The sequence below is a fragment of the Passer domesticus genome, chromosome 7 (assembly GCF_036417665.1).
Source record: "Passer domesticus isolate bPasDom1 chromosome 7, bPasDom1.hap1, whole genome shotgun sequence".
Lineage (NCBI taxonomy): Eukaryota > Metazoa > Chordata > Aves > Passeriformes > Passeridae > Passer > Passer domesticus.
Window position 1 is genome coordinate 9,593,187 of NC_087480.1, and position 24,926 is coordinate 9,618,112.

The 24,926-nt window shown below is 42.2% G+C and overlaps 1 protein-coding gene across 4 annotated transcripts in view; it reads left to right on the forward strand.

Moving 5' to 3' along the window:
- Positions 1-24,926, forward strand: part of GRIA3 (glutamate ionotropic receptor AMPA type subunit 3) — a 142,085-nt gene that overhangs the window by 98,251 nt on the left and 18,908 nt on the right. For 2 of the 4 annotated variants that reach the window (XR_010365820.1, XM_064426792.1), the window contains exons 11-14: positions 3,155-3,531; positions 10,310-10,508; positions 23,184-23,431; positions 23,988-24,102. Coding sequence is in view for 3 of the 4 variants with exons in the window: in XM_064426792.1 (XP_064282862.1) it covers positions 3,155-3,531; positions 10,310-10,508; positions 23,184-23,431; positions 23,988-24,102 (939 nt within the window). In the remaining variant the exon portion in view is untranslated. The remainder of the gene's footprint in view (positions 1-3,154; positions 3,532-10,309; positions 10,509-23,183; positions 23,432-23,987; positions 24,103-24,926) is intronic. The other 2 variants (XM_064426791.1, XM_064426793.1) reach the window with 1 other exon arrangement.

Genomic DNA, 24,926 nt, shown 5'->3' on the forward strand with positions numbered 1-24,926 from the left:
GCTCAATTTGTATGGGTTCTGCTTATCTGCAGCCATAACAGGGAGGGAAATTCTCAACAGTGCTGCAGTTATTAATGATCCTTTAGGGTGCTTAGACCTCTCCATAAGCTCTCCATTTCAAATACTGTATCTCTAAATAAATAAGCAAAGAGAGAACTATTTTTTGACGTCCCTAGTGCAGCTAATATTCAGGGAAGTGGTGAGCAGCCAGGTTTGGGTGTTGGATTGTATCTGGTCCACTCTCAGTGCCCTGGTTTCCCAAGCCCCTGTGTGGCTGTGCTTGTTCCCTCTGCAGAAACCATTTTTTCACTAAAGGATAAGGGTGGGTTTTGGTGTTTCCAATGCAGTGAATGCCTTTGGTAGGGATAGTAGGAAGGCTATGTATCAGAAAATTAGTATTTGTATCCCGTTTAATATTATAAGGCAGTTTTAAATTATTTACAAAGAAATCTGCCCTGTATGATATGAACATAATAACAATCAGGGCTTTAACAAGTAATTTGTCTGTGCTTCAGCATCAGCTTCATCCCCCCACAGGAGCATCCTGCATGAACTCAGCTGGGCATGGAGGAGATACAGACCTTGTTGCATGCTGCATCAGCACTTAGGAAGAGTTCCACCATGTCTACTTTGGCAATTAAAATATTACTTTGGGAGAATTAAAATTCTCCAAGTCCATGAAAATGCTCCAGAAACTAAATGCTCTTACAGCTGAAGCAGCCTTTCCCTCCCTTGACGGGGTGTTCCAAGGCTGACAGTCCATGTGCAGAAGTGCCTGGCAGGAAGGCACCTGCTTCCCACCTAAGCTTCACTTCACATGAAGCCATTGCTAATTCTCCACAGGGGTCCTGATCCATTAAGCTTGCTCTAATAAGGATTAATTTGTAAATACCTCATTAGTTCAACAGGAAGTACAGTGGCATGGTCAAAGTGTTCAGTCTTCCAGCTGGCTGTGGACTCTGATGACATTCAAAACTGATATTCTGTGTGAATCTCACCCTGACTGCAGACATCTGGTATTTAGCAGGAGCTCAACAAGCAGCAGCTATAAGAGAAATATATGTTTTGGGGGAATTCCTCAGTGAACAAGTTCCAACATCTTGCAAAGACGTTACCTCACTGTACCCATATTCCCCTCCAGTCTCTCCATTACTTAGTTGATGAACACATTGATCTGCCAGGAAACATCCAGGCATCCAAAGGCATTTTCAGTTTTTATATTCAAGCCACATTCAGCTAGATTTTTGCAGTAAGTGACCACAAATCAGCTGAGATTTTTTCCTTGAGGAAAGGGCCACTCAAGGGGAAAGGCAGTGTCCCAGTATGCATGACAAAGTCCCAGTACACATGTCAAAAGGGACTGAGCAGGGCTTTCAGAGGGGGCACCCGGGGCCCTGATTTCCAAGTGGCTTCCTTACATGCCCAGGCATGGTTTTATCAGATTATTCCAAGCAGTGAACTTGTGCATGTACCTTGTACATGCTGGTATGAATTGTCAAGAGATATTCTTGGGTGGCTGAGCAAACCTTGGGGTTGTGTGTGCAAATGGGTGCCCTGCAGAGAGAGGCAGCTGTGGGGAGGGCCAGCCCTCATCTGACAAGGCTGTCACTGGCCTTGGTCTGCAAGCCCTGAGCAGTGCTCTGGGATGGCTGCACGGTGCTGCTGAGCACCAGCAGGCACCAAGCCCATGATGCTCTGATCAGCTGTATGAGAAGCCTTTGCCATTTCTGATTATCAAATGTAAAAACCAAACCAATAGCTAGGAGGAGGAACAGACCAGATATTAATGACAGTCACGTACATCACCATCAGATTTACATAAAGACATATTCAATTATTTTACAGCACAGATTTTAATCATATCTTATTAACATTTCACATTAACTTTTATTCAAACTTCCACTTAATCAGGCTTTATTTTTCCACCAGAAAGAGATGCCTGTTTACTAGTGGGGAAAAAAATCTGATTTAAAAGATGCACAGTGGTTTAGGTACTGATAAGTCAAGGTTTCCCTGAGAACAATTTTTTCTTTCTGAAATTCTTAATTACCAATGAAAGACCTTCTTTAAAAATATCAATAACATGAATAGTTAGAGTGTTAAAAATAGTTTATGTAAGTATGTAGATTCTCATAACACTCTTCAAATGAAAAGGACTCTTTTTTTAGCATTCCATTCCACTCTCATTCAAATACACCTGCTTGAGTACTTGGCTGGATCAAGGCTAGGGTATCTAAGTAGCATGACTTGAATCTTTGTAGCATAGAAATACAGGTACAGATAAATATGTTGAAATTCTATTCTGGAATGTCATTTTTAATTCAGGAAACTAAGTAATTTGTTTTTACATGCCTGCCAACCCATGGACTCCAGCAAGGATGTATAGATTGAAGGGAAGGTGAATGATGAATGATGCAATAGATGCAATTGTGCTTCCAGGTGTCCCAGCCCCAGAGCACAGCCTGTTACAGGCCTGTAGAGCCAAGGTCTCTAAGACAGGAGGGCAGACTGCATTCTCCTCAGATTATCCAGGCTATTTACTCCTCAGGGATTCAGAAATCTGTGTTAACTGTTTTTCAGTGACCACAGAAAGGGTCTGTCTGTTTCCTATTCCCCTTCTGTCCCTTACTGCAGTGGAGTTTTAAAGGAGCATACAAGTAGCAGCACCCAAGTGCAGCTGAAATTCAGTGATGGATTACTTCTCATGGGCTCCTTTTAGAGATCTTGAACTAGTCAGTAAGGCAAGAGAACTTGCTGAAAGAATGGAAAAGAGAAAATTAAAACATAGCAAATACAGAATTTGTCTAAAGTCTTCAATACAAATGGGTGGTTACAGACCATTGCTAGAAAATGACATTGTATTGGTTGCCATCTCACTGTCCAATTTGTGTAGTGTTTATTCATCCATTTTAACTTAATAGAAATATCTCCTGCTGTCATGAGCCCTTTGCACAGATTTGATTGTAATTTTACTTGTTAATAATTTTCTGTTAATATCATGTAGTCCTTAAATTCAACGACTGCAAATAGTCTGCAAAGAATTTATTTCCACTCACTCTTGTAATTTATCATCTGATTCATTAGCCTGAGACTCTAGATTGTGATTCTGTTGTGTATGACTTGTAACTAACTTGGGTTTGTTTTCCCTTTTCAGAGAGCAGATATAGCTGTTGCCCCCCTCACCATAACATTGGTACGAGAAGAAGTCATAGACTTTTCCAAACCCTTTATGAGCTTGGGCATCTCCATCATGATCAAGAAGCCTCAGAAATCTAAACCAGGCGTGTTCTCTTTCCTGGATCCTTTGGCTTATGAAATTTGGATGTGTATAGTCTTTGCTTACATTGGCGTCAGCGTAGTTCTTTTCCTAGTCAGCAGATTCAGCCCTTATGAGTGGCACTTGGAAGACAACACTGAAGAACCACGTGACCCTCAGAATCCTCCTGACCCTCCAAATGAGTTTGGAATATTTAACAGCCTTTGGTTTTCCCTGGGTGCCTTTATGCAGCAAGGATGCGATATTTCTCCAAGGTTTGTTCCATATCACTCCATCACCTTTTTGCATTTTATGGTCATTTTCTGATACCATGGTGCATATATGTTACATTCTCAAATTTCTTTTTAATTCCAAAAATTTTATTTTGACATTTCCATTCAATATTCAGCATCCTCATCAAGCCTCCATGCTTGCTAACATTTGCCTCCAGAGTAAGTAGCATTGCTTATAATGCCATTTATGCATTTCTGCCAAACTTATATTCACCATGTTGAGGCTGTAAAATGCATAGGGTTTTCTGTTTTCAGCAATGCTTGGAGGGCTACCGTGTTTTTGCTGCATATCTCATTTTACGGTCATCTCCTTGGTGCATATAACACATTCTGCTTTGCAAAATAAGATTTCTTTTTGAAAGTCACATGCAACAGCACTTTAAAGCATCTCCACTCCCATCAAGGCTCCTGCTAGTCTTTTTACTTTCTTTTGAGCCTAATTTCTCCAGTTTTGTTCTTTTGAACCATCCTTTCATCCTTGTGTTTACCACCATTTTGCACACGTTCATGTCTGCAGATGTACTGTGCTGCTGTCCTCTGTGTGTGTCGTTAGTGCAGTCCAGTCTGATCTGCTGTCCCTCTGTTCATAGTCAATATGGACTAATAAGCATTGCCAGTTTCCATAAAGATTTTTCTTACTCATGAAGACGTTCTTTCTGGATAAGGCTGTAGTAAAGTATGATTGATATTAGTACCAATTTTAACAGAGAGAACGGCTATTAACTATTGTAGAATTATATTTCTTTTTATAGAAGTATTTTAAAAACCAAATTAAAATAGTGAAGCTCCCTCTAATTGAACAATGCATACCACAGATTTTTTTTTTTAATAACATTTGTCATGTTTCTGCGTTTACACTGGTAAAATACTTTGGTGATGTGCTTGTTATTAGCAGTAAAATTATCTAGTTTCTTAGTGATGGAGCAGTAATTTTGTATATTATGACAATAATTTAATAACCAGTTTCCCGCTATTTTATTTATTAAAAACACCTGCTGAGACTAACAGCAGTTTTCCATTTTAAAAAGTTGCTATTTAGGGGAAGAGAAAGATCTTTTCCCTAAGTACTGACATTCAAAACGCACCTTGTTGGTCTCCAGATTGCCTTTTTCAATACCTGAATCATTGAAAAGGTGCCAGGTTTTCCTGATCCATACAGCATTAGGAGTCATGAGTTGCCTCATTGAAGCAAGTGACAAAATTTCTATGAAGTTTCTTGGGAAGGATCATGATTTTGTCTGTTAGAGTACAGTAATCATCCTATAAATTTGTGTGTGTTAGTTTCCCCAGTTCCTGGTGTCTGGGTGTGCTGCTCCCTGTGCACTGACAGCTGTTGGCCTCCTCCCCCTGTTTGCACTCCCTGTTTCTGCCTTGTGCCTCAGTCCTGCACTGACACTTTGCCCCAGTGCTTGCTGTTAACGGGGATGAGTAGGGATAACATTTAAATTGCTGTTGAGCATGTGTGTGCCCAATATAAAGGACCGGGAAATAAGCACTGGGACATCACATGGAAAGCTGCAGGCATCTGTTTCTGCTAGGTCTGGTTATTGACAGTTAAATAAAAGTGCATAGGATTTCTGGGAAGCTCTCATGTGACTCTTTGGCATAGTCATCCATTTGCCTTATATAACAAGTGGAACACACTGGATTTTTTCAATACAACCACAATAAGTGCCTTGGAAATACCTACGAAAAAGAAAAGGAGAGAGACAGCAGTATGTCTATTTATTTTATCTGTCCATCAGAAGCTATTAGCTCAGTATTAATATATGGCCCTCATTTGAAGATATTGTCCAGTTATTTTGTTATCTTCCATGATAACATTCCAGGCAGTTATATGCATTGTAACAGGAATAAAAAAAAAAAAAAGAAAAATTTAATACTTTGGTTTAAATTCCAGAAACACTGTTTCTTTGACTGATGTGTTGATTTAGGTTGATTAAAATGTCAAATTTCTTTTCTGTAGAAGGGACTATTCCCAAGTATTCGATTCTTAATCCGTATTTTGTACGGTTACACCATTCACAGTGCATTGACTCTATGACTGTTTCATACTATTTTATTGCCACTAAAAGGGGCTTCATTCTTCCATTGTGAGTTTTGTCTGAATAAATTTCTTATATGAGAGCGTACAGCACTCGTAGAGAGATGCCGACAAGCAGTCTGGAGAGATCACTTTTGTACTTGCTGATAAAGGCTCTTTCAGCTGCCTTTGTGTGGAACAGCTGTGACATCTAATGACTAGTTAGATCTATCCTCGGTGAGTATGCTGTGTGGATATTCCAGAGGATATATCCCTATACTCTCCTCTCTGTATTTAATAGGAGTCGTCTAAACAGAATCAGAGAGCAGCCAAAGGCTGGGGGCTAGTGCATCCCTTGATGTAATCAACATTTATTTCAGCAGTTTTGTTCTGCTATCAAAGGCTGCTGTGTTTTCTGCATAGTGAGCTAAAGCATTGAAAATTCACTTTTGAGGGATCAAAAGTAGATTATTAAACTTGCTTTTATGTAAGATGCGTACAGCAAATGGAATCAGGAAAAAAAGTCAAATTTGTAACACAGTTCTGAGCAAAAGTATCTTTGAAATCTCTATGAGAGCATGTATTTTCATTGTGCTCTTTATTCATGTAGAACAAAGAGGCTAGATTAATTAATTGCTGATGAAAAAAGACAAGGGGGTTATCAAACATTGTCTCAAGGTTGGTCATTTAGAGGGTGTATTTCTAGGCCCCTGCTTTCACAGCAGAAGACTCAAGAGACTCCTATTAAAGGCCATGGGAATGTCTTTGTGGGATTTTCACATTAGCAATGAGAGGGTAGCCTGACATTCCTGAAACCCCCCCTGCCATTCCTGTGCTGGAGCATCTCAAGCCAGCGCTTCAGATGCTGTGTGTGCCCGTTGTGTCCCCGAGGGCTGGCGAGCAGCGGGCTGGGGTCCCAGCTGAGCTGTGCTCAGGGTATCAGGGGCTCCACACTAGCACAGGTGTTCAGGGCTGTTTGTCAGCATAACAACTGTCTTGTATCGATCCAAAGAGCCCAATTAAAAATGGAGTAGCGTGAGAAGCTTGTTATGTATCTATAATATAGGAAATCAAATATCTTTTATGGCCTTGAGCAGAAACAAAATCCAAGCTATTTTCATAAATGATGTTTTGTTTGAATGTATTATATGTATTGTTCTCCTGGAAACTGAATGTGAATTTCAATGTTTATTTTGTTTTTTCTCTTGTTACTAATTTGCTCTCATTTGACTCCATGCTTCCTTTTAAATTTCCTCTCAAGGTATGCGCTCTTCCTATTTACTTGCTTTTGAAATCACCATTTGACTTTGTTTTGACAATTGAGTTATAATCCTGTTGTTCCAGATCTGTGTTGCTCCTCTCATTTGTTAGCACTCTAATTCACTTTAAAATAATGCCATACAAATTGAGGTGATTTGGAAAACTATATTAAGCTAAAGCATTAATTGATTGTTTTTAATTACATTATTGCACATGTGGACAGGTATGGCTTGCACCAGAAACAGTGGTGCTGGTATTAAAAGCTTGATTGAGTTTTCTATAATTATTATCTGCGTAATAGAAAAACATTTCTGTGGTTTGCAGTATAAACCAAAGAGCACTCTCTGATTACCAGCCCAGTGTACCTGTACTAACCCTTTTTCTCCCTCTACACCAGCCCCTGCAGTGGGTATAAGGAGTCTTCGTTTGAGCAGATGGACGGGGGGAACTGGGGTTCCTTGGTCAAGGAGGCTGCCAGGCCATGCTTGTCCATGTTCGTGTTCTTCATCTCTCTGTCTGTCTTTCCTTCAGTGTCAACTTTGTGGTTTATTTGATTTTTCTTTTGCCTCATCCTGTGACACCAAGTGACAGCTATGTCAGCCCAGATGCTCCATAGTAGCTGCTGTTTAATCCTTTATGTGCTTGTTGGAAGACTGTGGAGAAACAACTCTAGTGACATCCAGTTTTCTTTGGAGTGACCTCAATTCTTCTGAGCAAGACCCCTCTCTTGCACGTAGGACCCTCGTGGAAGTGACTTTTTCATCAAGGGAGCCCTCTGTTCCCATCTTCTCCTGCCTCTCAGGTGGTCTTTGTCCTGTATCTGTCTGACTTGGTTTGTGCAGGTTACCAACCTCTGGGGTGAGGTATTTTTACCTTTCTCAGTGTGCAGGATGCTGTCTGAACATGCAGCCTGGCACAAACCTTTTATTGTTGCAGTAATGGGAGCTTGAGTTTTCACTGGTTTGGAAAACGCTTCTCTTCTGCACATCTCCATCCTAGCAACCCATCTGTCCTACCAACAGAAGGAGCAGCTACCAATGCAAGCAAGAGATTTCCTATGGGAAACTGTAGGGAAAATGAACACATACTATTTCATTCTAAATGCTTCCACTGAATTTACCAGAACACCCTGATAAGTCTTTTCTTCCTCTTCCTCTTCCTGTTTCAAGACCTACCTTAAAGCAAAGAGGGCCGTGGGAACCTCGAAACTCCAGATAGAACTTGTCCTGCAGTAGGGGAGTAGATGTTTCATCTGCTGGACCTGCTAGCCAAACTCCTCCTCCATCTGTCTCTGAAATTGTCCACATCATTGCAGGGAGGAGAAGTTCAACTCCAGGTCTTCTCTGAAGATGGAAAGTGTGTAGTGAAGAAAGGAGTTCAGCCATCTGAAAGCAATAGACTGTAGGTTTAGTGAGGCATCTTTGTTCCCTCCGAGGTTATGAGACAGATGGACAACTTTAGATTTATCCCACACTACAGCAAGTGAGATAAATCTCTTTCTGAGAATGTCAGGCTCTTCTCTTTTTCTCTGCTGGCTCCAAAGGAAGCCTTATGTGACAAGTTCAGCAGGCACTGATTTGTAGTTGGAGAAAATTGTGTCAGCCCAACTAAGAGGGTATCAAGCTTTACCAAATAGCTAAAGCCAAAACCCTACCTGTTAAGGAAGCTGGCCAAAAAGGCCTGCAGCCCTGCCTGAAATCCCACGCACATGATACCTACAAAGAAAGTAGAGTAAGGTAGATAGATTCCTTAACTGCAGGCAGTATTTTTTATTTATATTGCTGCAAGTTCCCCTTGTAGCAATTCAGTAGCCTTGTGGTAGTGAGCACAATGGCTCCACAGTCCAAGTTGGAACTTGGAAGCCTCTTACCCTCTTGGGTAAGACAGGCAGGGAGGCCTCCTGTGGTGATCTGGTGGATGTGTTCTTCAGCCTACTCTGAAGAACCAGCCTTCATCTGCCCTCTCAGTGGGAGCTGCTGCTTTAGCTCCTTGGGCAGAGGAGAGTGGAGAACAGTGGTGCTTCACCTTTCTCCACATTCCTCTCCCATATTCCAGATTGAGGTCTCTGTTTTTATTGTGTTGGTGATTTTGTCTTTGTTATGATCTTTAATGTTGGATGGATACATTTTTTTTTTTTTTTTTTTCTGAATAATTTGATGGCATTTTCTTAATGGCTCAGGCAATCTCAGGCTCTGGCCAAGAGTGGGCAGTTTACCAGCAAACCCCCCGTGTGGGTGGGGTGGGGGCACGTCACGAGACTTTTGGGTTTTGCCTATCTCCATCTGTTGGTAGGACAACTTGTACCCACTGTCTGGGGATGGCACTGAGGGGCTTGAAGGAAACAAATAAACAGGTAAGAGTTTTCTATTTCTTCTCTTCACACAAACTGAGGACTGCAGCACCCAGGTTCCACAGATGTGTCTGAGATTGATTCTTCCTCCATTGGTATCAGTACAGCTAAGGGAAAACATGAAATAGCTTTGTCTCAGCAGTTGAAATGATTCTTGGTCAACAAGCTGTATTTGAAGAACAAGCAATGTACATGGCAATGAAATTCCCCACCCAGCTGAGTGTAGTGTCACTGCCACCCTTCAGCCCAAATCCAATACTTCGAGGCTGATGTTCAGTTGTGTAAAGCATCAAGATCTTGCTGACAAGATCCAGACCTGCTGACCATTAGGCATTTTGTAATTACATGCTTGCAAATAGGCTTTTTCTTAAGTCCTTATGGAATCCCTTTTAAAAAAACAAAACTCAAAGACTGCAACAAAAACTAAACACAGGGGGTTTTTTTTCTATTTCCTTCTCTGTTGCTCTGGTGCTTATAAAGCAGGGATATGCTTGACTTGGAACAGTGCAACATGCAAATTTTAATTAACATAAAACATAAACCAGCCTCTCTTCTCACTTCAATATGCAAATTCAGTTTGTAATTCCTGCTAGGTTGTGATGAGAGGAGGATACCGAATCATTTTTGGTACATTCTTTTGCATGCTTACTCAGATTTCTTTTTACAGTTTACTGTATGTTACATTTTGGGAGTGGATGCAGTAAAAGGTGCATTTGTGCCCTCTAAGCTGGGCAAAGAGACATGATGCTGTGATATCCCAGCATGTTCAGCACAGGGAAAGGCTGGGCACACAGAGACAAGAGAAATCTTCTGGGAAAAACCTTCTCCAACAAAGGATTTGTGGAAGTCAGGAGAGCTTGTTCCTCTCCTCAAATGAATTATCTCGTAAATTACTGTTCTTGTTTTCACTGAAAGACTACAAAAAGAGTTGCACTAGGTAAGACCAGGTGTGCACTGATTTTTCACTCCTGAGGGAAGTTATCAGGAGCTGGCTCACAGTCCACCTGTTCACATATACCTGGAAGATCTGGACAAAAGGGTTGTGCATGTGAACTTCTCTTCAGTGAAGAAAGAAAAAAATCAAGGATTGTCTTCAAAGCAATTTAATGATGTGTGTTTTTCCATAGATCTCTCTCAGGGCGAATTGTCGGAGGAGTCTGGTGGTTCTTCACTCTCATCATTATCTCTTCCTACACTGCTAATCTCGCTGCCTTCCTTACGGTGGAAAGGATGGTTTCACCCATAGAGAGTGCAGAGGACCTGGCTAAACAAACTGAAATAGCCTATGGCACTTTGGATTCAGGCTCAACCAAAGAATTCTTTAGAGTAAGTCTGTTAAATCTCCCGTAAGTGCCTAGTTAATGGGTTTCAGAGGTTTGGTTTTACACAGCTGTAATAGCCATTCTATGCTTTGTGCAAGCAGGAGAGGCCTGAGTGCAGATTTTAATATCAAAAGGCATTTTATCAAAAATGAGTGGTTTTGCTTAACCTGAAACATCTCAAGATGGAAAACCCAACCTCTGCTGTCACGGGAAGGGTTTTGTAACACCAGTTTCAGAGCCTTGGTCTGATGAGCAATAATGCAGTGGTTGGCACAATATTTAGCAGAGAAAACTCTTGCAAGGAGTGTTGCTCTTGACCTACTTGCTGTGTGTGCCCAGCTGGCAGCCAGTAATGCCATCCGACGTCGGTGCTCACTTGCCAGGATGAAGGGGGATGGGAGGACTATGTGCTGCTCATCCCTGGTGGAGCAATGATTGCTGCCATTGTTGTGTCTTCACTGCTCACCAGCATCTGACTGTGGCTGTATCTGACAGTCGGGTAAAAATTTCGTACCCCAGAACTCTGGTTGTTTTTCACCTTGGTTAGGGAGATGCAGGGTTTGCAACATTTGGGGGTAGGGGCAGGTGCACACTTTTATTTAAGATCATACTTCCTTTCTCCTCTTGCCAAGCCACAGGCTGAACTGCAGACAGTTTGGTGAGAGGCATTAGAAAATCTAAATATGATCTCAGTCCACTTTTATGTCTCTGAAAACGTTGTCCTGAAAAGCTCTCATTTCTTTCCAAGGGTGAACTGGAATGCTCAGGCCTTTCAGGGAGCTCTTGGTTCTCTCTCAGCAGTGCCAATCAGATGCCATTCAAACCAACATTTTTTTGTACAGAAGAGTGGTCAGTGCTGCAGGACTAATTACTGCCTGTCATGCATACTGGCCAGGTGCAAGCAGGAGAGAGGAGGGAGGCAAAAAACCCCTTGCTGCTGTAGGCGGATGAAAAACTGAGGGCTCCTTGGAGAAATACTCAGGGCTCCTTGAATTTACTTAAAATTTCAGTGCATGACACAGACATCTGATGTAAACCTGGAAGGGAATGCAGAGGTGTTTTATGAAGCTTTTGCACTCTGCCTGTAATGTCTTTGTATTAAAAGAGATACTCAGTGGTTCTTAATTAACTGTGGTAGCAGGTACATTACAGCAGCTTCTGTTTGTTTTAAAATTCTGTGAGATAAACACTGACCTTGTAAGACATTAGTATATAAAAATTTTTATTCTGCTTAATTATCAACCCAAGGCAGTATTATGTCTACAACAAAAACGAGTTGAATGAACCTGTCAAAAGAGGTAGCACAATTTGTTCAGAAATATTGGTGCTGTTTATAGTCACTATACTGATCTTAGTGGGAAAAATGCCTTCTTTTGACTATCTTGTTGCAGTTCATATAGAAAGAGGAATTGTATGGGGATGTTCCTTCATTTCCTTAATAGTTTGACACAACAAGGAAACCCCTTCTCACAGAGAGATCAAAGGAATGAGTGTTTCATGTGAAAGGATACAAAGTCTGGTAAATGTATGAATGCTTTGTTGTGCTGCTAATAATCTTGAGATGAGCTGTGTCTCTCTGCTGGTGCTGGGAAAAGCAGGGTTGTAAATGAGCTGATCTGTCAGGAGCTGCCAGCTCCATCAGGCCAGGGCAGGAGCTGGATGGGGATGGACAAGAGCAGAGCCCCAGCAGTGTGGAGAAAGGCTGGAAGGGCCAAGTGGGAAGAAGAATGAGCCCTAAGTGTGCTTCTCTGTCTTTGGCATTCTCAAGACACACAACACAATTTCAGTTGTATTAACTTTTGCAGAGTAATTAATTGGAATAGAGTGATGCATCCATGAAAGTGTTGTAATTAGAGTCTTCTTCAGTTGATTTGAAAAGGGCAAAAGCTTTGCCTTAGAACAAATGCGTATGTACAGTCGTTATTAGTTACTTAATAAGACAGTAAAGGTGGCTGAAACTTTAAATAACTTAGAGGATTCTTGCTTTCGAAGGTCATGCAGCACAGACTGCACCTCTCTGTGTTTTAGGGTACTTGTTCTCCCTTGGCATATCTTTCCACTCTGCTACCAAAGGCAGCAGTGGAAATGACAGTGCTCTAAGTTGGAAAAAGCCATGAGTTCTCTTGAGTACAGGGTGATGCTTATTCTCTGTGTAAGGGAAATATCCTCCACCTATTTTCCCACAGCCTTTTGCTAGTTTAAACAGCAGTTAGCTGAGTGGCTCATGATGATTTACTCAGTGAGAAGGGAGTTTGGCTTTATAACTGGGCCATGGCTTCATACAGGAGGTTCAGGACAGTCTCTCCAAAATCCCATCAAGAAGCTTGTATGGGTAAATCTCTTTCTAGACCTGTAAGGCTAAAATGTTTTGCAGAGATATTAGTCAAATCCTGATCTTAATCACTGCTGTTGGTCAGTGGAAGGTGCCAGACTGACAGTAGAAAGGAAAAAATGCCTCCTGATGCATCATAAAGGGATGACACGTGAGTGAGCTTCAGATCCCCACATCTTGTCTGCATGTGCTAGAAGGAGCTCCTCCAGGCCATGGCTCCCTTCTGCCAGCCCCATTTCCAGACAGCATCACTTTTGAAGGTTTTTTTTACAGTGTGGATACCTGAAACTGGACTGATACCAGCCTCTCAATTCAGATGAACAGATGGTAATGACTTTGAGCCACTTCAGACCTGGGCAGACTCCAGCTCCTGACCTATTTTCCAGCCTTGGCGGTTTCCCTAAGGATGGCAGTGTCTCCCGGGTAGAGGCTGTCCCAGCTCTGGGGTTAAGCTGGGTACACCACTGCTGCCTGAGGCTTGCACAGCGGCTGCTTTGGCGTGACACTGCTCTCACAGTCCCAACACTGCTCTCACAATGCCAACACTGCTCTCACAATTCCAACCAGAGCTGGTATTTTATAACAGTTTCACTGCAGACACTGTTTACACTCCTCACTTGTTGGTGATTCTCTGCATAACGGCATTTGTCCTCCCAGTATATCTAAGATTCAGAGGAACCCTCCTGTATTCTCATGGTTGTTGCTTGTTTCTGCTCAGAAACATCTTACATTTTGCACTAATTAGCTTATAAAGGCGTTTAAATGGCAATCAATAGATTACATCAATTCCCTTTTGGCTTTCAAAGGGCACTCATCCATATTGAAAAGGAAAAGAAAGAACCTCTCCTGAGATATTTATTAACACATGGACTCAGATTAAGGACTCCAAAATTCCTCTTTCTCTTTCTTGAAGGTTGGTGAAGGCCTGTATGAGAAAGAAGTTTCAAATCCCTAAGATATTTTTAAGGGTGTATCTGTTAGAATTAACATCTTCTAATACATTCAATTAAAGCTTCAGCATATCTGAGCAGCTTATCAAATCAATATAATGCCATTTAATCCAAATTTAGCACTGAGCCTAAGTATAATACCACACTCTAATACTTCACCTCCAATATGCATATACTCAAAAGGCATGACCTTTACAATCAATTAGTGATTCTGATCTAAACTTGGCTGTATTTAAACTTCAGCAGGACATGTTTGTAGACATTTAGAAATATAAATTGCCCTTGAATTTATGGTTGTTTCTTTTAATTAATAGCAGATATCTCTGTTAAGAGGCTTCTGCAAAATACCTTGCCAGGTGTATGTTTGATCATTGACAAACACAGCTGACCTGATGGTACACTTCACTGAGAATTTATGTAGTTAATCACTGTTCACAAAATTAAGGAGAACAGGAGGTCTCCAATGAATATTACTTTATTGTAGAAATTTTTCTTTGTATATTTCTCAGCACAAGTTTAAGGATGTCCCCAACCAAACAACGCAGCTACCAAGTGGCTCTCCCGTGCCTCAGGTGGTATGACTTGCCCTGAAGTCAGTTCCTGATTTTTCCTCCTGGAAATGTCATTAATTGCCAGATTTGTTAGGAATTTCAGTAGAAAGACTGAAGGTCCTTTTGGCATGATGGTTGTTCCAGCTCTTACAGTTGGTTTTCCTCACAGAGTGATTCTTTGCAAACCAAGTTTGGATGTGAGTCCTTTCTGGACTTTGTCTATACATAAAATATTTACAAACCCACAGTTTTTAAGACACAGGAAGTCATGTTAAGGATGGCCCCTTAATATGTTTCCCATTTTGAAACTATTCTGAAATCAGGATAGTTCATCAGCGACAGATAGAAAAGCATGAGACGCACTGGCAAGAGGCTTTGCATTTCTGGTTGCCCATACTGAGGAGCGGTGCATGCAAACAGCTACCAGAAAAAGCAGTAATTGGGAAGGGGATTGGTGCGGTATCTCTTGAAAAGAAACTTAAGTACCAAATTGTTTTGCTGGTAAAACTAAAGATAACATAGAAAACAATTCATTGGAAAGCAAAGAAGAAAACACCAGGCAGATTAACACCAAAACAGAAAATGAACATTTGTCTGAAAGAACGGTGAAAGAACAAACTCCAAAATACTCTTGAAATTAAAAGAAAACATTCCTTTAACCCATCAAAAGGATTTAGAAATACCTTCAGCTAAAAGCAGATGGGGTAACTCAGACCTCCCCTCCTGTTCAGTAGAGCCTTGTGTTGGGCTCTGTGAGGAGGGGCCATGGTGGCACCAGTGGGTCCCTCCTGGCTCGAAACAGCCAAGTGCCACTTGCCTCCCCAGCTGGCAGCATGCAGAGAGGGTTCCCCATTCAGTGCCTCTGACAATGGCAGGTAAGGCCAATGCCAGTCAGGCATCCAAGGAGGAGCACAGCTCCATGCCAGAGCCTCAGGAGAGAGCGAGGAATTATGACCGTAATGCGTTCGGAAGCAGCAGTGTGTTACACCCCGTTATAAGTTAAAGAGCTCATTGCTTTCCTCTGATGATAAGGTTGTGTGAAGATGAGAGGGAAATAAATTCCACGAGCAAGCAGTTTAGGTAAGGAGAAGCCTTGGGTTATACACCCCTAGCTGCCATATGATTTTTATGCATTCTGTGCAATCAAGCGATATTGAGATCATCATTAGAGGCTATTAAAAACACCATTGTGAACTCTGTGCACGCAGCACTAAGGGTTTCATCTGTAGTTAAACTCTTTGATTTTTAATTTCAAAATTTATTTTGCTAGTGAAGATGAAGGACTTGTTTCTAGCACTGCAGTCATACAAATGCTTTGCTTTTGCCTTAGGATAAAACTATGATTAGCAGTTTGGAGCTTTCTGTGCACTTGACATCGAGCTAAACAACACAGTCATCATAACAAATTCCTGACAAAAATATTGAGGTGTGATTGTATTTATGAGCTTTAAAGAATAGAATATCACAGAAAAGTGGTAGCTTCAAAAATTAGTTTTATAGATCTGAGATACTCAATGTGGCAGTGGTTAATCATAAAAAGTACTGTAGTTTAACTGTTTTTAAACACAGAAGGTGTGAAAATTTTCTCAACCTATATATTTTCTCTCTCTTCCTGCTTGATATAGGTGGGAGCATATACAAATATTAAAGGGTAACTGCATGTGTGCAGAGAGATCAGAGTCTCTCCATTGCATGGGTGATAGATGGTCTGCTGGTGGGGTTCATTTAATCTCTTGAACCTCCTTTCTGCCTTATGGCCAACAGGCAGTTTTAGAGGCAACAGGAAATCAAATGTGACATAATTGCAAAAGAAATGGTTTCCCATGAAGTGATCTAATGTCTTTAGGCCTATAGATTGGAGAGGAAAATGTATCCTTACAGGAACTAAAATTAACAGCTCATCCATCATCTACTTCTTGGAAAGGCAGCATTTGAATGGAGCTGGGCTTAAGGTGGCTGAACCATTTTACCAATTTCAGCAGGCAAGCTAGGATTTAGCAAAGCTTTCAGTCAACACTTAGTAACAAATATTTGAATAAATCTCTCAATTATCTTCAATAACACATGGCATTTGTCTATCAGTTCTTGTGTTTGTGGTTTAGGCTTTCCATCTCACCTCTATTTCCATACCACCCAGCAATCACCTTCTGTAAGAGCAGGGCTGTGGATTCTGGGGACCAGCTAGTGAGAGGGGCTGCAGCCATGGGAAGCTGGACACAGAGGGGCTGCAGCCATGGGAAGCTGGACACAGAGGGGCTGCAGCTGTGGGAAGCTGGACACAGCAGCTCACAGTGGGTTAACACCATAACTGTGTCTGTACCACAGAGGCAAAGCAGAGAGTGCCTGGGGGGAAAATCACTTGCTGTTTGAATGCTCTACTTTTTGGAGAGAAGCTCTATGATAATGATAATGACATTGCCCAAGACTGCGAGGACCCTGGTTTTTCAAGTCTCTACTACTTTATGTAATGCTGCTGTGTCACATTAGTACATGCTTATTAGAGATTCATTTAAAATACATGGGTGCTGATAAATGACTCACAGCACTGCTACTGTTACTTTTGAATAATTAGAAAATACATGAAGGTTTAGAAGCTCTAATGATGTGAATATGAAACATCCCCTCTTGCAGTCCGCTGGGATTTCTCCATCATTGCCTGTATATTGGCCTTTTCTGTCTGGAGCTGAAAACTCATTAGACCTGACAGTGTTCAGATCATGTGCTGGAAATGCCGTTCTCTGTTAATTTATTACAGGCCAAATCCAGAGCAGGGCTGGTTGTGCTGCTCAGTTGCCCAGACAAGACAACTCTGCTGAATATGTCACTGCTGGAAAGATGCCCCTTAGCCTGACGGCTGACGTAAGCCTCCCTCCAGCCAGCTCGAGTGTGTGCTGCTCCTGCTCCCCAGGCAGGCAGACAGACAGACAGACAGACAGGCTTACCCAGCACAGCTGTCCAGATCCCTGGTGTGTGCCACCCAGCCCCTGTCACCCCTGGCACTGCTTCCTCGGGGCGAGCGCTGCCCGAGCGCCGGCTCTGGCCCTGAGTCACGCAGGATTTACAAAGGCAGCTTGTCTCTGGTAAAGACTTCCATTTTAATTTCCCAGTCAGCACTGCAACAAGGAGGAGTAAAGGCAGCAATAAAGTGAGGAGATGAATATAGTCTGAAGTTCAGTGTTGTGCCAGGAAAGGGCGTTTTAAAACCTTGATTTACATTCTGCTGCTCAGACTGTTACTGACATGTCAGCAGCGTCTGGCTGCAGCCGGAGTGACTCTGCTTGTCTGTGTGAGCAGAGCTCGCTGCAGAAAACTGCCTGTTCAAAAGCAGCTACAGCACATCACCCGCCTGCTGCCAAAGGTCACACCTTTAAAAGGACCATGATACACAGGGAGAAAGTCTCAAAAACGCCTCCTGAAATATTGTATTATTTCTGTAAGACACTTCCTTTTGTAATCAGCCCACTGTCTGTGTCAGGTGTGGAAAAACTAATGATGCTGAAGCCTGGAGGGCTTTATTAAGCTGCTTCCCCAGCTGTTTGGGTGGGCAGCACTGCTGTGGAGTGTCCTTCCCCACCATCACCACCTCCACCAGCCCCCTGCTGGACTCCCCATCCCTCAGCCCCATGCAGAGGTAGTCTGCATTTTGACATAGAGGATTCTAGAGAAAAGCAGCAGCCCAGGAGTTTGCAGGCCTGATCCTTCTGCTCTCTGGGCTTTGTTTGCCCCAGCTGGGAAAGAAAATGCCATTTCTAAAGTCTAAGTTATCTTTTGAGCAATAAACCAACATGACAATGTCTCCCATCATATGCTTGGCTTCAAAATATTATTAGTCACCAGGTCACCCTTTCTTTTACGTGTGTGCATACACATAAATCTCAAACATTTGTGTGCTCCTACAAACATGCAGACTAGTTTACATGTGCATGCTTGAACCTTGCTTTTCTGTGGCATCCCACAAATTCATAAACTGTGGGTGGAGATTGGTAGACTTGGGGTTTGGCCTTGCTGGAAGAGAAGTGCCCTGACCTACTTTCTTCTGCCGAGAATGTAATAAAAGCAAGAGGTTCATGTAATGATGGGATTGATTTTTCTGTCCATATAGGTAAGTAAATTGCTGGCATCACAAGTTATCTGTGGCTAAAAGCTGTGACATTGATCTATTAGACTCTGCCCTATGACCTTCAGTAAATGGCATCTCTGCTTTCATGTCCTCACTGGGAAAAGGGGACTAATGGTGCCCTCTGGCCTTCATGAGACCTATTTTTACCTTCTCAGTAAAGAGCTTGGAAATCTCCGGCAGAGGGACCTTATTAATAATATTTATCATGTTCTTATGTAGCACCATCATTAGGCTGACCATCATTAGGTGCTCCAGGGCTGAGGGTTCCCACCACTGTCCCTCACTCCCCCCCAGAGGCAGCTCTGCCAGGGATGACTCGACATCAGGCTTGGAGGGAGTGGAAAGGCACCAAATCAAAGCCTTATCCAAGCAGCAAACAAGTGGTGCCACTCCATTGCAATTTGCCATGGTAGAGGTTCAGTTAAGCAGCTGCCTAAACCCCGTGGATATCAGTGGGGCCCAAGCCAGGCAGCAGCAGCAGTACCAAGGCAGTCTCTTGGCAGTTTTTTCATTCCTGTTTAGTAGCTTGCTTTTAAATGGTTCATAAGCTCCTGGACTCATTAGCTGCTGCAGAAGAGCTGATTGCACACGTGGAGGAAAAGCAATGAGTGATGATAATGAAGCTACGGTTCACACTTAACTGCCCAGGTTCATTCCAGTGAGGTGTGCCTCCATACACAGTGAGGTGTGATCTGTATAAAGGCAGCATGCATTATTCAGATTAAATACCTGCACTGATTTTAGTATGGACCGTTGTGTTTTGTATCAGCAACATCTGTCTGACTTAAGGGCTGTAAATTTCCCTTGTTAAGGAGCTATCATGTGGTCATACAACCTGTGCAGCAGAGGAGAGTGGTAAGTCTGCTGCTTTAGGACCTTTATTGATGTCTCTGCCTACCTTTATGTGTATGCTGCAGTCAGGATGCTCCACATGGTTTTTTAGTTTGCTACACTTTGTTTATCACTCCTAGTTTTGAAGGCAGAGGTAAAATTAACAGCAGTAGAGTCTGAAATTTCTTGAAGTATAAAACAGAGTTATACAGTTATAAAATATATAACTTAATTTTTAAAATAATATTTATTTGAGTATATGTGGGTCATGACTGGATGATAAACAACCCTCACCTATAGGAGAACAATTTGAGCTTGACTGCTGGGAAATCTCTTCCTGGTCCTTGTCATAAGAAATTAAGGACCTTTTTAGTAATTTTTAATAAAATATCCCAGCGAGCTGCACAAGGAGACATTTTGGAGAAGACCTTCAGGTTGTGGAGGAGGTGGTAGGGAGAGTTAAATGTTCTAAAATTGGTAAAGGACATCTCTGTAACATACTTTAACTAGAAAGGAGAAGCGTTGCTTCCTTCAAACACAACAGCTTCACCCCTACTCAGTAGTGGAGGAGGTGACACAATGTCACTTTTAGCAGAAGTGTGAGACAGATGTCTGCAGAGGGGGAAGGGAGTTCAGTCGTTGGGTGAAGGCTTCATATTTTAGAGCTAAATTTAACCAATGTCAAGGAATTGTCCAAGGTGTGCTGGGGCTTGCTAGGTATCTCTAGGTGATTTGGAATGTGCAAAAGTGAAACCAAGGCACCAGGTCTGGCTCAGCTGGAGCCACATCTGTGGTTGCTGGATTGAAGAAATAGCTGCAGCTGAGAGGCAAACTTGTCTCACTTCCCATGCCTGTGTCACTCACTGGCCACGCTTTTGGATGCTACCACACACTGGCTGATTTTTCATTTCACTGCTTGGAGTCAACCACACAGCAAAACTAGGAGAATTAGAATGAAAGACAGTGTAAAAATTGTGGACTGATGGAATTGGCATCTTCTTTTCAAATGAGTGCATTGCTACCCAGAAGCAACGTGTATTTAGGTGCCAATTAGTAACGGGCCAAGTGAAGTGAGTCCTTGGCACGAGAGCTGCTGGCTCTGCTGACAGGGAAGGGAGCTGCCTGCACCCTTGGCTGTGGTGTTTGTGGCTCATATTTCTGCATAAACATATCAAAATAAAGAAAAAAAAAAAAAAAGCCAGCATTATTGACAAAGCAAAGGCCAGTTCTATTTATATCTGCAGTAAGGCTGCAATAATGAAGACGCTTTAATGTGTCTCAGGGCCTAGATGAAACACTGAAAATGTTGCTTTTAAGAAAAAAATTATGATAATATCCCCTTGAAATCCCGAGGAAATGTGTGTGGCGGACTTCTGGAGAGCAATATCAAAGAAATAGGAGTTGCAGAGCATAGGGAGTTACTACAGTTATGGGCTTTGAATTGGCTTAAATCTTTGCTTTTAAGTTTTTTTTCCCCAAAGGATCTCTTTAAAAGTAACACTTTATTGACAGGGAGAATGTTTTACTGCCACTGAACTCTAGCAACAGTGCAGATCTGTCAGACCTTGCCTTACTTAGGAGTGTAAATCCTTTCTCTGTGGTTGCTTCTGCTGTCTGGCCCCTTTTATGGGTGTCAGACTCCTAGTGGGGCTGGGAGAGGCAGTGTGAATGACTGCAGAGGGGGACAGATGGGTAAGAATGTTCCTTCAACACAAAATTTGGAGCTTTATAGTTAGGAAAGACATTTTTATTTTCTGAAAGTCTTTTCGGGGCTTCCAGGGTAGTTGGGTTCTGTTGAGTCAATTGGAAAATGGGAAAAAAACCCATTTACTAAAAATACCATCTGTCATTTCATCCTGTTGCATCTTTGACCAGCTTGAATCAACTGGTTGTTTCATTGAGCAGGTTTAAAATATGACTCTAGGGGCAGAAAATGCCCTTGAGCATTGCTGAGCACGTGTGCAGGTGTCACAGCTTGTCTGGTGGCACTGTCCCTTTCTCCAAGAAGCCTCATCGTAGGTAATTACTTTCACCTTATTAGGAATTTGGGTGAATGACTGCAAAAATCAGCACTGAGCAAGCAGGACTCAGTGTCTAGAGCCCATCACATCCCTGGTCCTCTCTCTCAGGGCCCTTGAGATCCTCAGCCAGACTGTGCTCCAAAACCAATACATGCCTGATGCATTTTAGAGTAACCTTTCCCAGTCAACATGTGCTTTGTTTGTTTTTAGCTTGAATTTTTGTCTACGTCTACTAGATCAGATTGCTATTCTTATTTAGTTAATTTGATAATAATGAGATATTGTAAAAATCCCACTTGGCAGAAGAAGAGTTACATCCCTCTTTGTCCTGATGCTGGGCAACCAAAGCTGTACAGACCCTCTTTAGCTAGGAGATGCTCTCTCTGCCTTGCTTTTCACGCCCACTACCCAGCCAGCCCCTCTTGTAACTGGGCTATATCATTGTCTCTCTGAGTTCCTGTTGTCAGATGGGCTGATATTAATTGGTTTGCATTTTCAGTTAGTTTTTAGTTCATCAGGAAGGATAAAATAAAATCCTGCCCTCCGTGCTCCTCTCTATCCACTGTAGCACCACCAGCTGAGCATGTTAATCTGAGGAGCAGTGCAGGCAGGGCTTGCTGCCTGTGAAGTGTTTGGAGGCTGGTTGTTAAGCATTTCATTATTCAAAATGCATTAAATTGTCCTGGATGAGGAGGAAGCATGTCTCGATCATCAAGCTGATGGACATTAGCAGTCTTCCACCACAAGTTTGCTAAATTTGAACTAGATTTAGCTACTGCCTGCTTCATTCCTATTCTGCAAGGAAAGCTGTGGACAGGGAACTGGCAAGGAATATGAGGCATAAATTCGAGGTACCCACAACTTGGACTGAAAGCCTTATATAAATCCTTGGGATTTCTAGACTTTGGAGAAATGCAGTTGGCATTACTGCCTTCTGTTGACCAAGCAGGAAAGTTTAACCGGTAGTCCAGGATACAAATTCTTGACAGTCTGGAGGTGGCTTTGAGATCTGAGGGTGGCTTAAATGTTACTGGTGGGGAAGAGCGAGAAGGGGAAGTAACACATTTCTCAAAATTGCAAGGTTTACAAAGCTTGTATGCTGAGCTAGAGGTTGTTAGGGTTTGCTTAGTCTCAAAACAGGGAAATCAGGAAAAAATAGAGATGGGTGACAGGCAGTTAACCAGTGATTTTTTTTTTTCAGCTTATTGCTAATTTATATTTGCTGTCTTTTAGGAAAATTCAAATTTTGAATATTTGATTCTTGATTCATAAAAGATTTTGTAATTACTATTTAAATCCCTTCTTTGAGCATTTCTGTTGGCAGTCACTAGAATGTCATGGTCTCCTGTATCATAGACCTGCCATCGCCACTGTGAAAAACGCACTGCCTTGCTGAAAACTTGTAATAAGTAAATGCCAGCCCTAGCTGCAGTTAGTGTAAAAAAAAAAAAAAAAACAATGCAGAGGATTTGTGTGAAGAGGAGAGGCTCCTTTGGCATCTGTTGGCCATGATGGATGAGCTGGGATTTCCCATCCTCCTTCTGGCTTGGTAGCAGAGATGCACATGGGCGGATAAACCCAGCACAGAACAGGAGCTAAGGCTGGGACAGGCACACACCATTGCTCATTCCAAGGCTGCCAGTTACTCAGCAATCAGTAGAATAAATGTCTGAGATTTGCTTCTCCCTCCCCAAACACTTTGTCATTTGGTCTTTGTTCAGGGCAATGTATCTCTCCCGGAGGTACCTCAACTTTTTTGATCTGTTGGCGTTAATCAGTTACAGGGTGTCATTATACACCTCTAAGCCAGCTAAGCCCAGGGAGCTCAGTCTTGCCAACATGACTCTTCATTTCCCTCCTTTCATCTCTCCCAGAGGTCAAAAATAGCTGTCTATGAGAAAATGTGGTCATACATGAAGTCGGCCGAGCCCTCGGTGTTCACCAAGACGACGGCGGACGGGGTGGCCAGGGTGCGGAAGTCCAAGGGCAAGTTTGCCTTCCTGCTGGAGTCCACCATGAACGAGTACATCGAGCAGCGCAAGCCCTGCGACACCATGAAAGTTGGAGGCAACCTGGATTCCAAGGGCTATGGTGTAGCAACCCCCAAAGGCTCAGCATTAAGGTGGGTGGAATAATATAACAATATCCATGTTGTTATAGTATTCCACCTACCCTGATGTATTGTGTTGTCATTTTCTTTCTTGTGGATTTTGAGGTAACTTAAAAGTTTAAAATCTTCAATATTCCATGGAGTTAAATAAGACGGTAAATTATGGTTTCATTTATTTAATGCATCCATTTTTTTTGTGTTCTCTTCGTGTTGTCCTCTCTGATTGTTTGTTGCTGTTTTAATTTTACAGTTCAATGGCTTTTTCAATTTAAATGGTAAAAGCCAAGTTAACCTGCCATATGTGACGAATGTTAACTGCATGATGTGGTGTTGTTACTTTTTTTCTCAAAGACGATTTCCCCATCCCGCACACTTCAGTTTTGAGCAAATGTTATCCTCCATGCCACCTTCCAATATTTAACCCTGTATTTGCTGTACAGACATTTTGATAGCTCCACGTTCTGTGAAATTTTAGCCAATTTGTCCTCTTGTGCTCCTTTTTTTATACGTTACGATTTCCTAAGCATTTGTGCATTTTTTCTTACAAGTTATGTTTTATCGTTTCAAGAAATGCTGTTAACCTGGCAGTATTAAAACTGAATGAGCAAGGCCTCTTGGACAAATTGAAAAACAAATGGTGGTACGACAAAGGAGAGTGCGGCAGCGGGGGAGGTGACTCCAAGGTCAGCCTCAATGTCACCACAATCGGGTACCTTAGCAAAGAGTAATCGGCAAGGCTGTTATTTTGCTTCTCAAGAAAAAAAATCCAAAAAGAAAGCAGATGAAAATTATTTCACTAATTATGGTGGGGGAAAAAACCGCTATTTTCTTGTTCAGTAGCTCTTTCAAAGAAACAGTCTTATTTAATATCATCAGCGGGTTTGTTCGAGCTTGGAAACCTTATTTAACTAACAGATAGAAAGTCTAGTGTTTGTGGGAGAGTAAATCAGTGAGAGTAAATCATACTAGAGTAAATCAGTGAGGTAACCATACAAGAAACCAATTATCACCTCTGGTCACTGTCCCAACCCTTGAGAGCAAGGGTTTTTGAGAATTTTTTTTGCCAGGACCAGCTGTGACAGCACAGACCTGGAGGTGAAAGAGCTCCTGTTTCCTTTGGCCTTCTGGGAAGATTTTGGAAATGTTACCTAGTGTATTTAAATGTCACCTTTTGTACAGCACTGACCAGTCTTCTGCACACTCCAGTGCAGGAGCCCTGTATCTGTGTTTGACATGCCCTTGATACAGATGTGGACTCAAATCTGCCTCCAGTGGCAGCAGTGGCAGCCTGATCACTGCTTTCCGCTGAGCTGAGGCTCCCCCAGCCTTCCAGGCAGCCTGTACTGCACTTTCCCAAAGTTGCTTCAGTGAGCTCATGTATTGCAAATGTTAACTAGTATGCTTTCCTCTTGCCAACTTTGTTCTGTAGGAATGGCAGTCCTTTTCTGCAGTCTTTAACCCAGCGAGGATAAGCTAGAGCTAGAGTTGGCTGGGTGTTGTTGGTCAC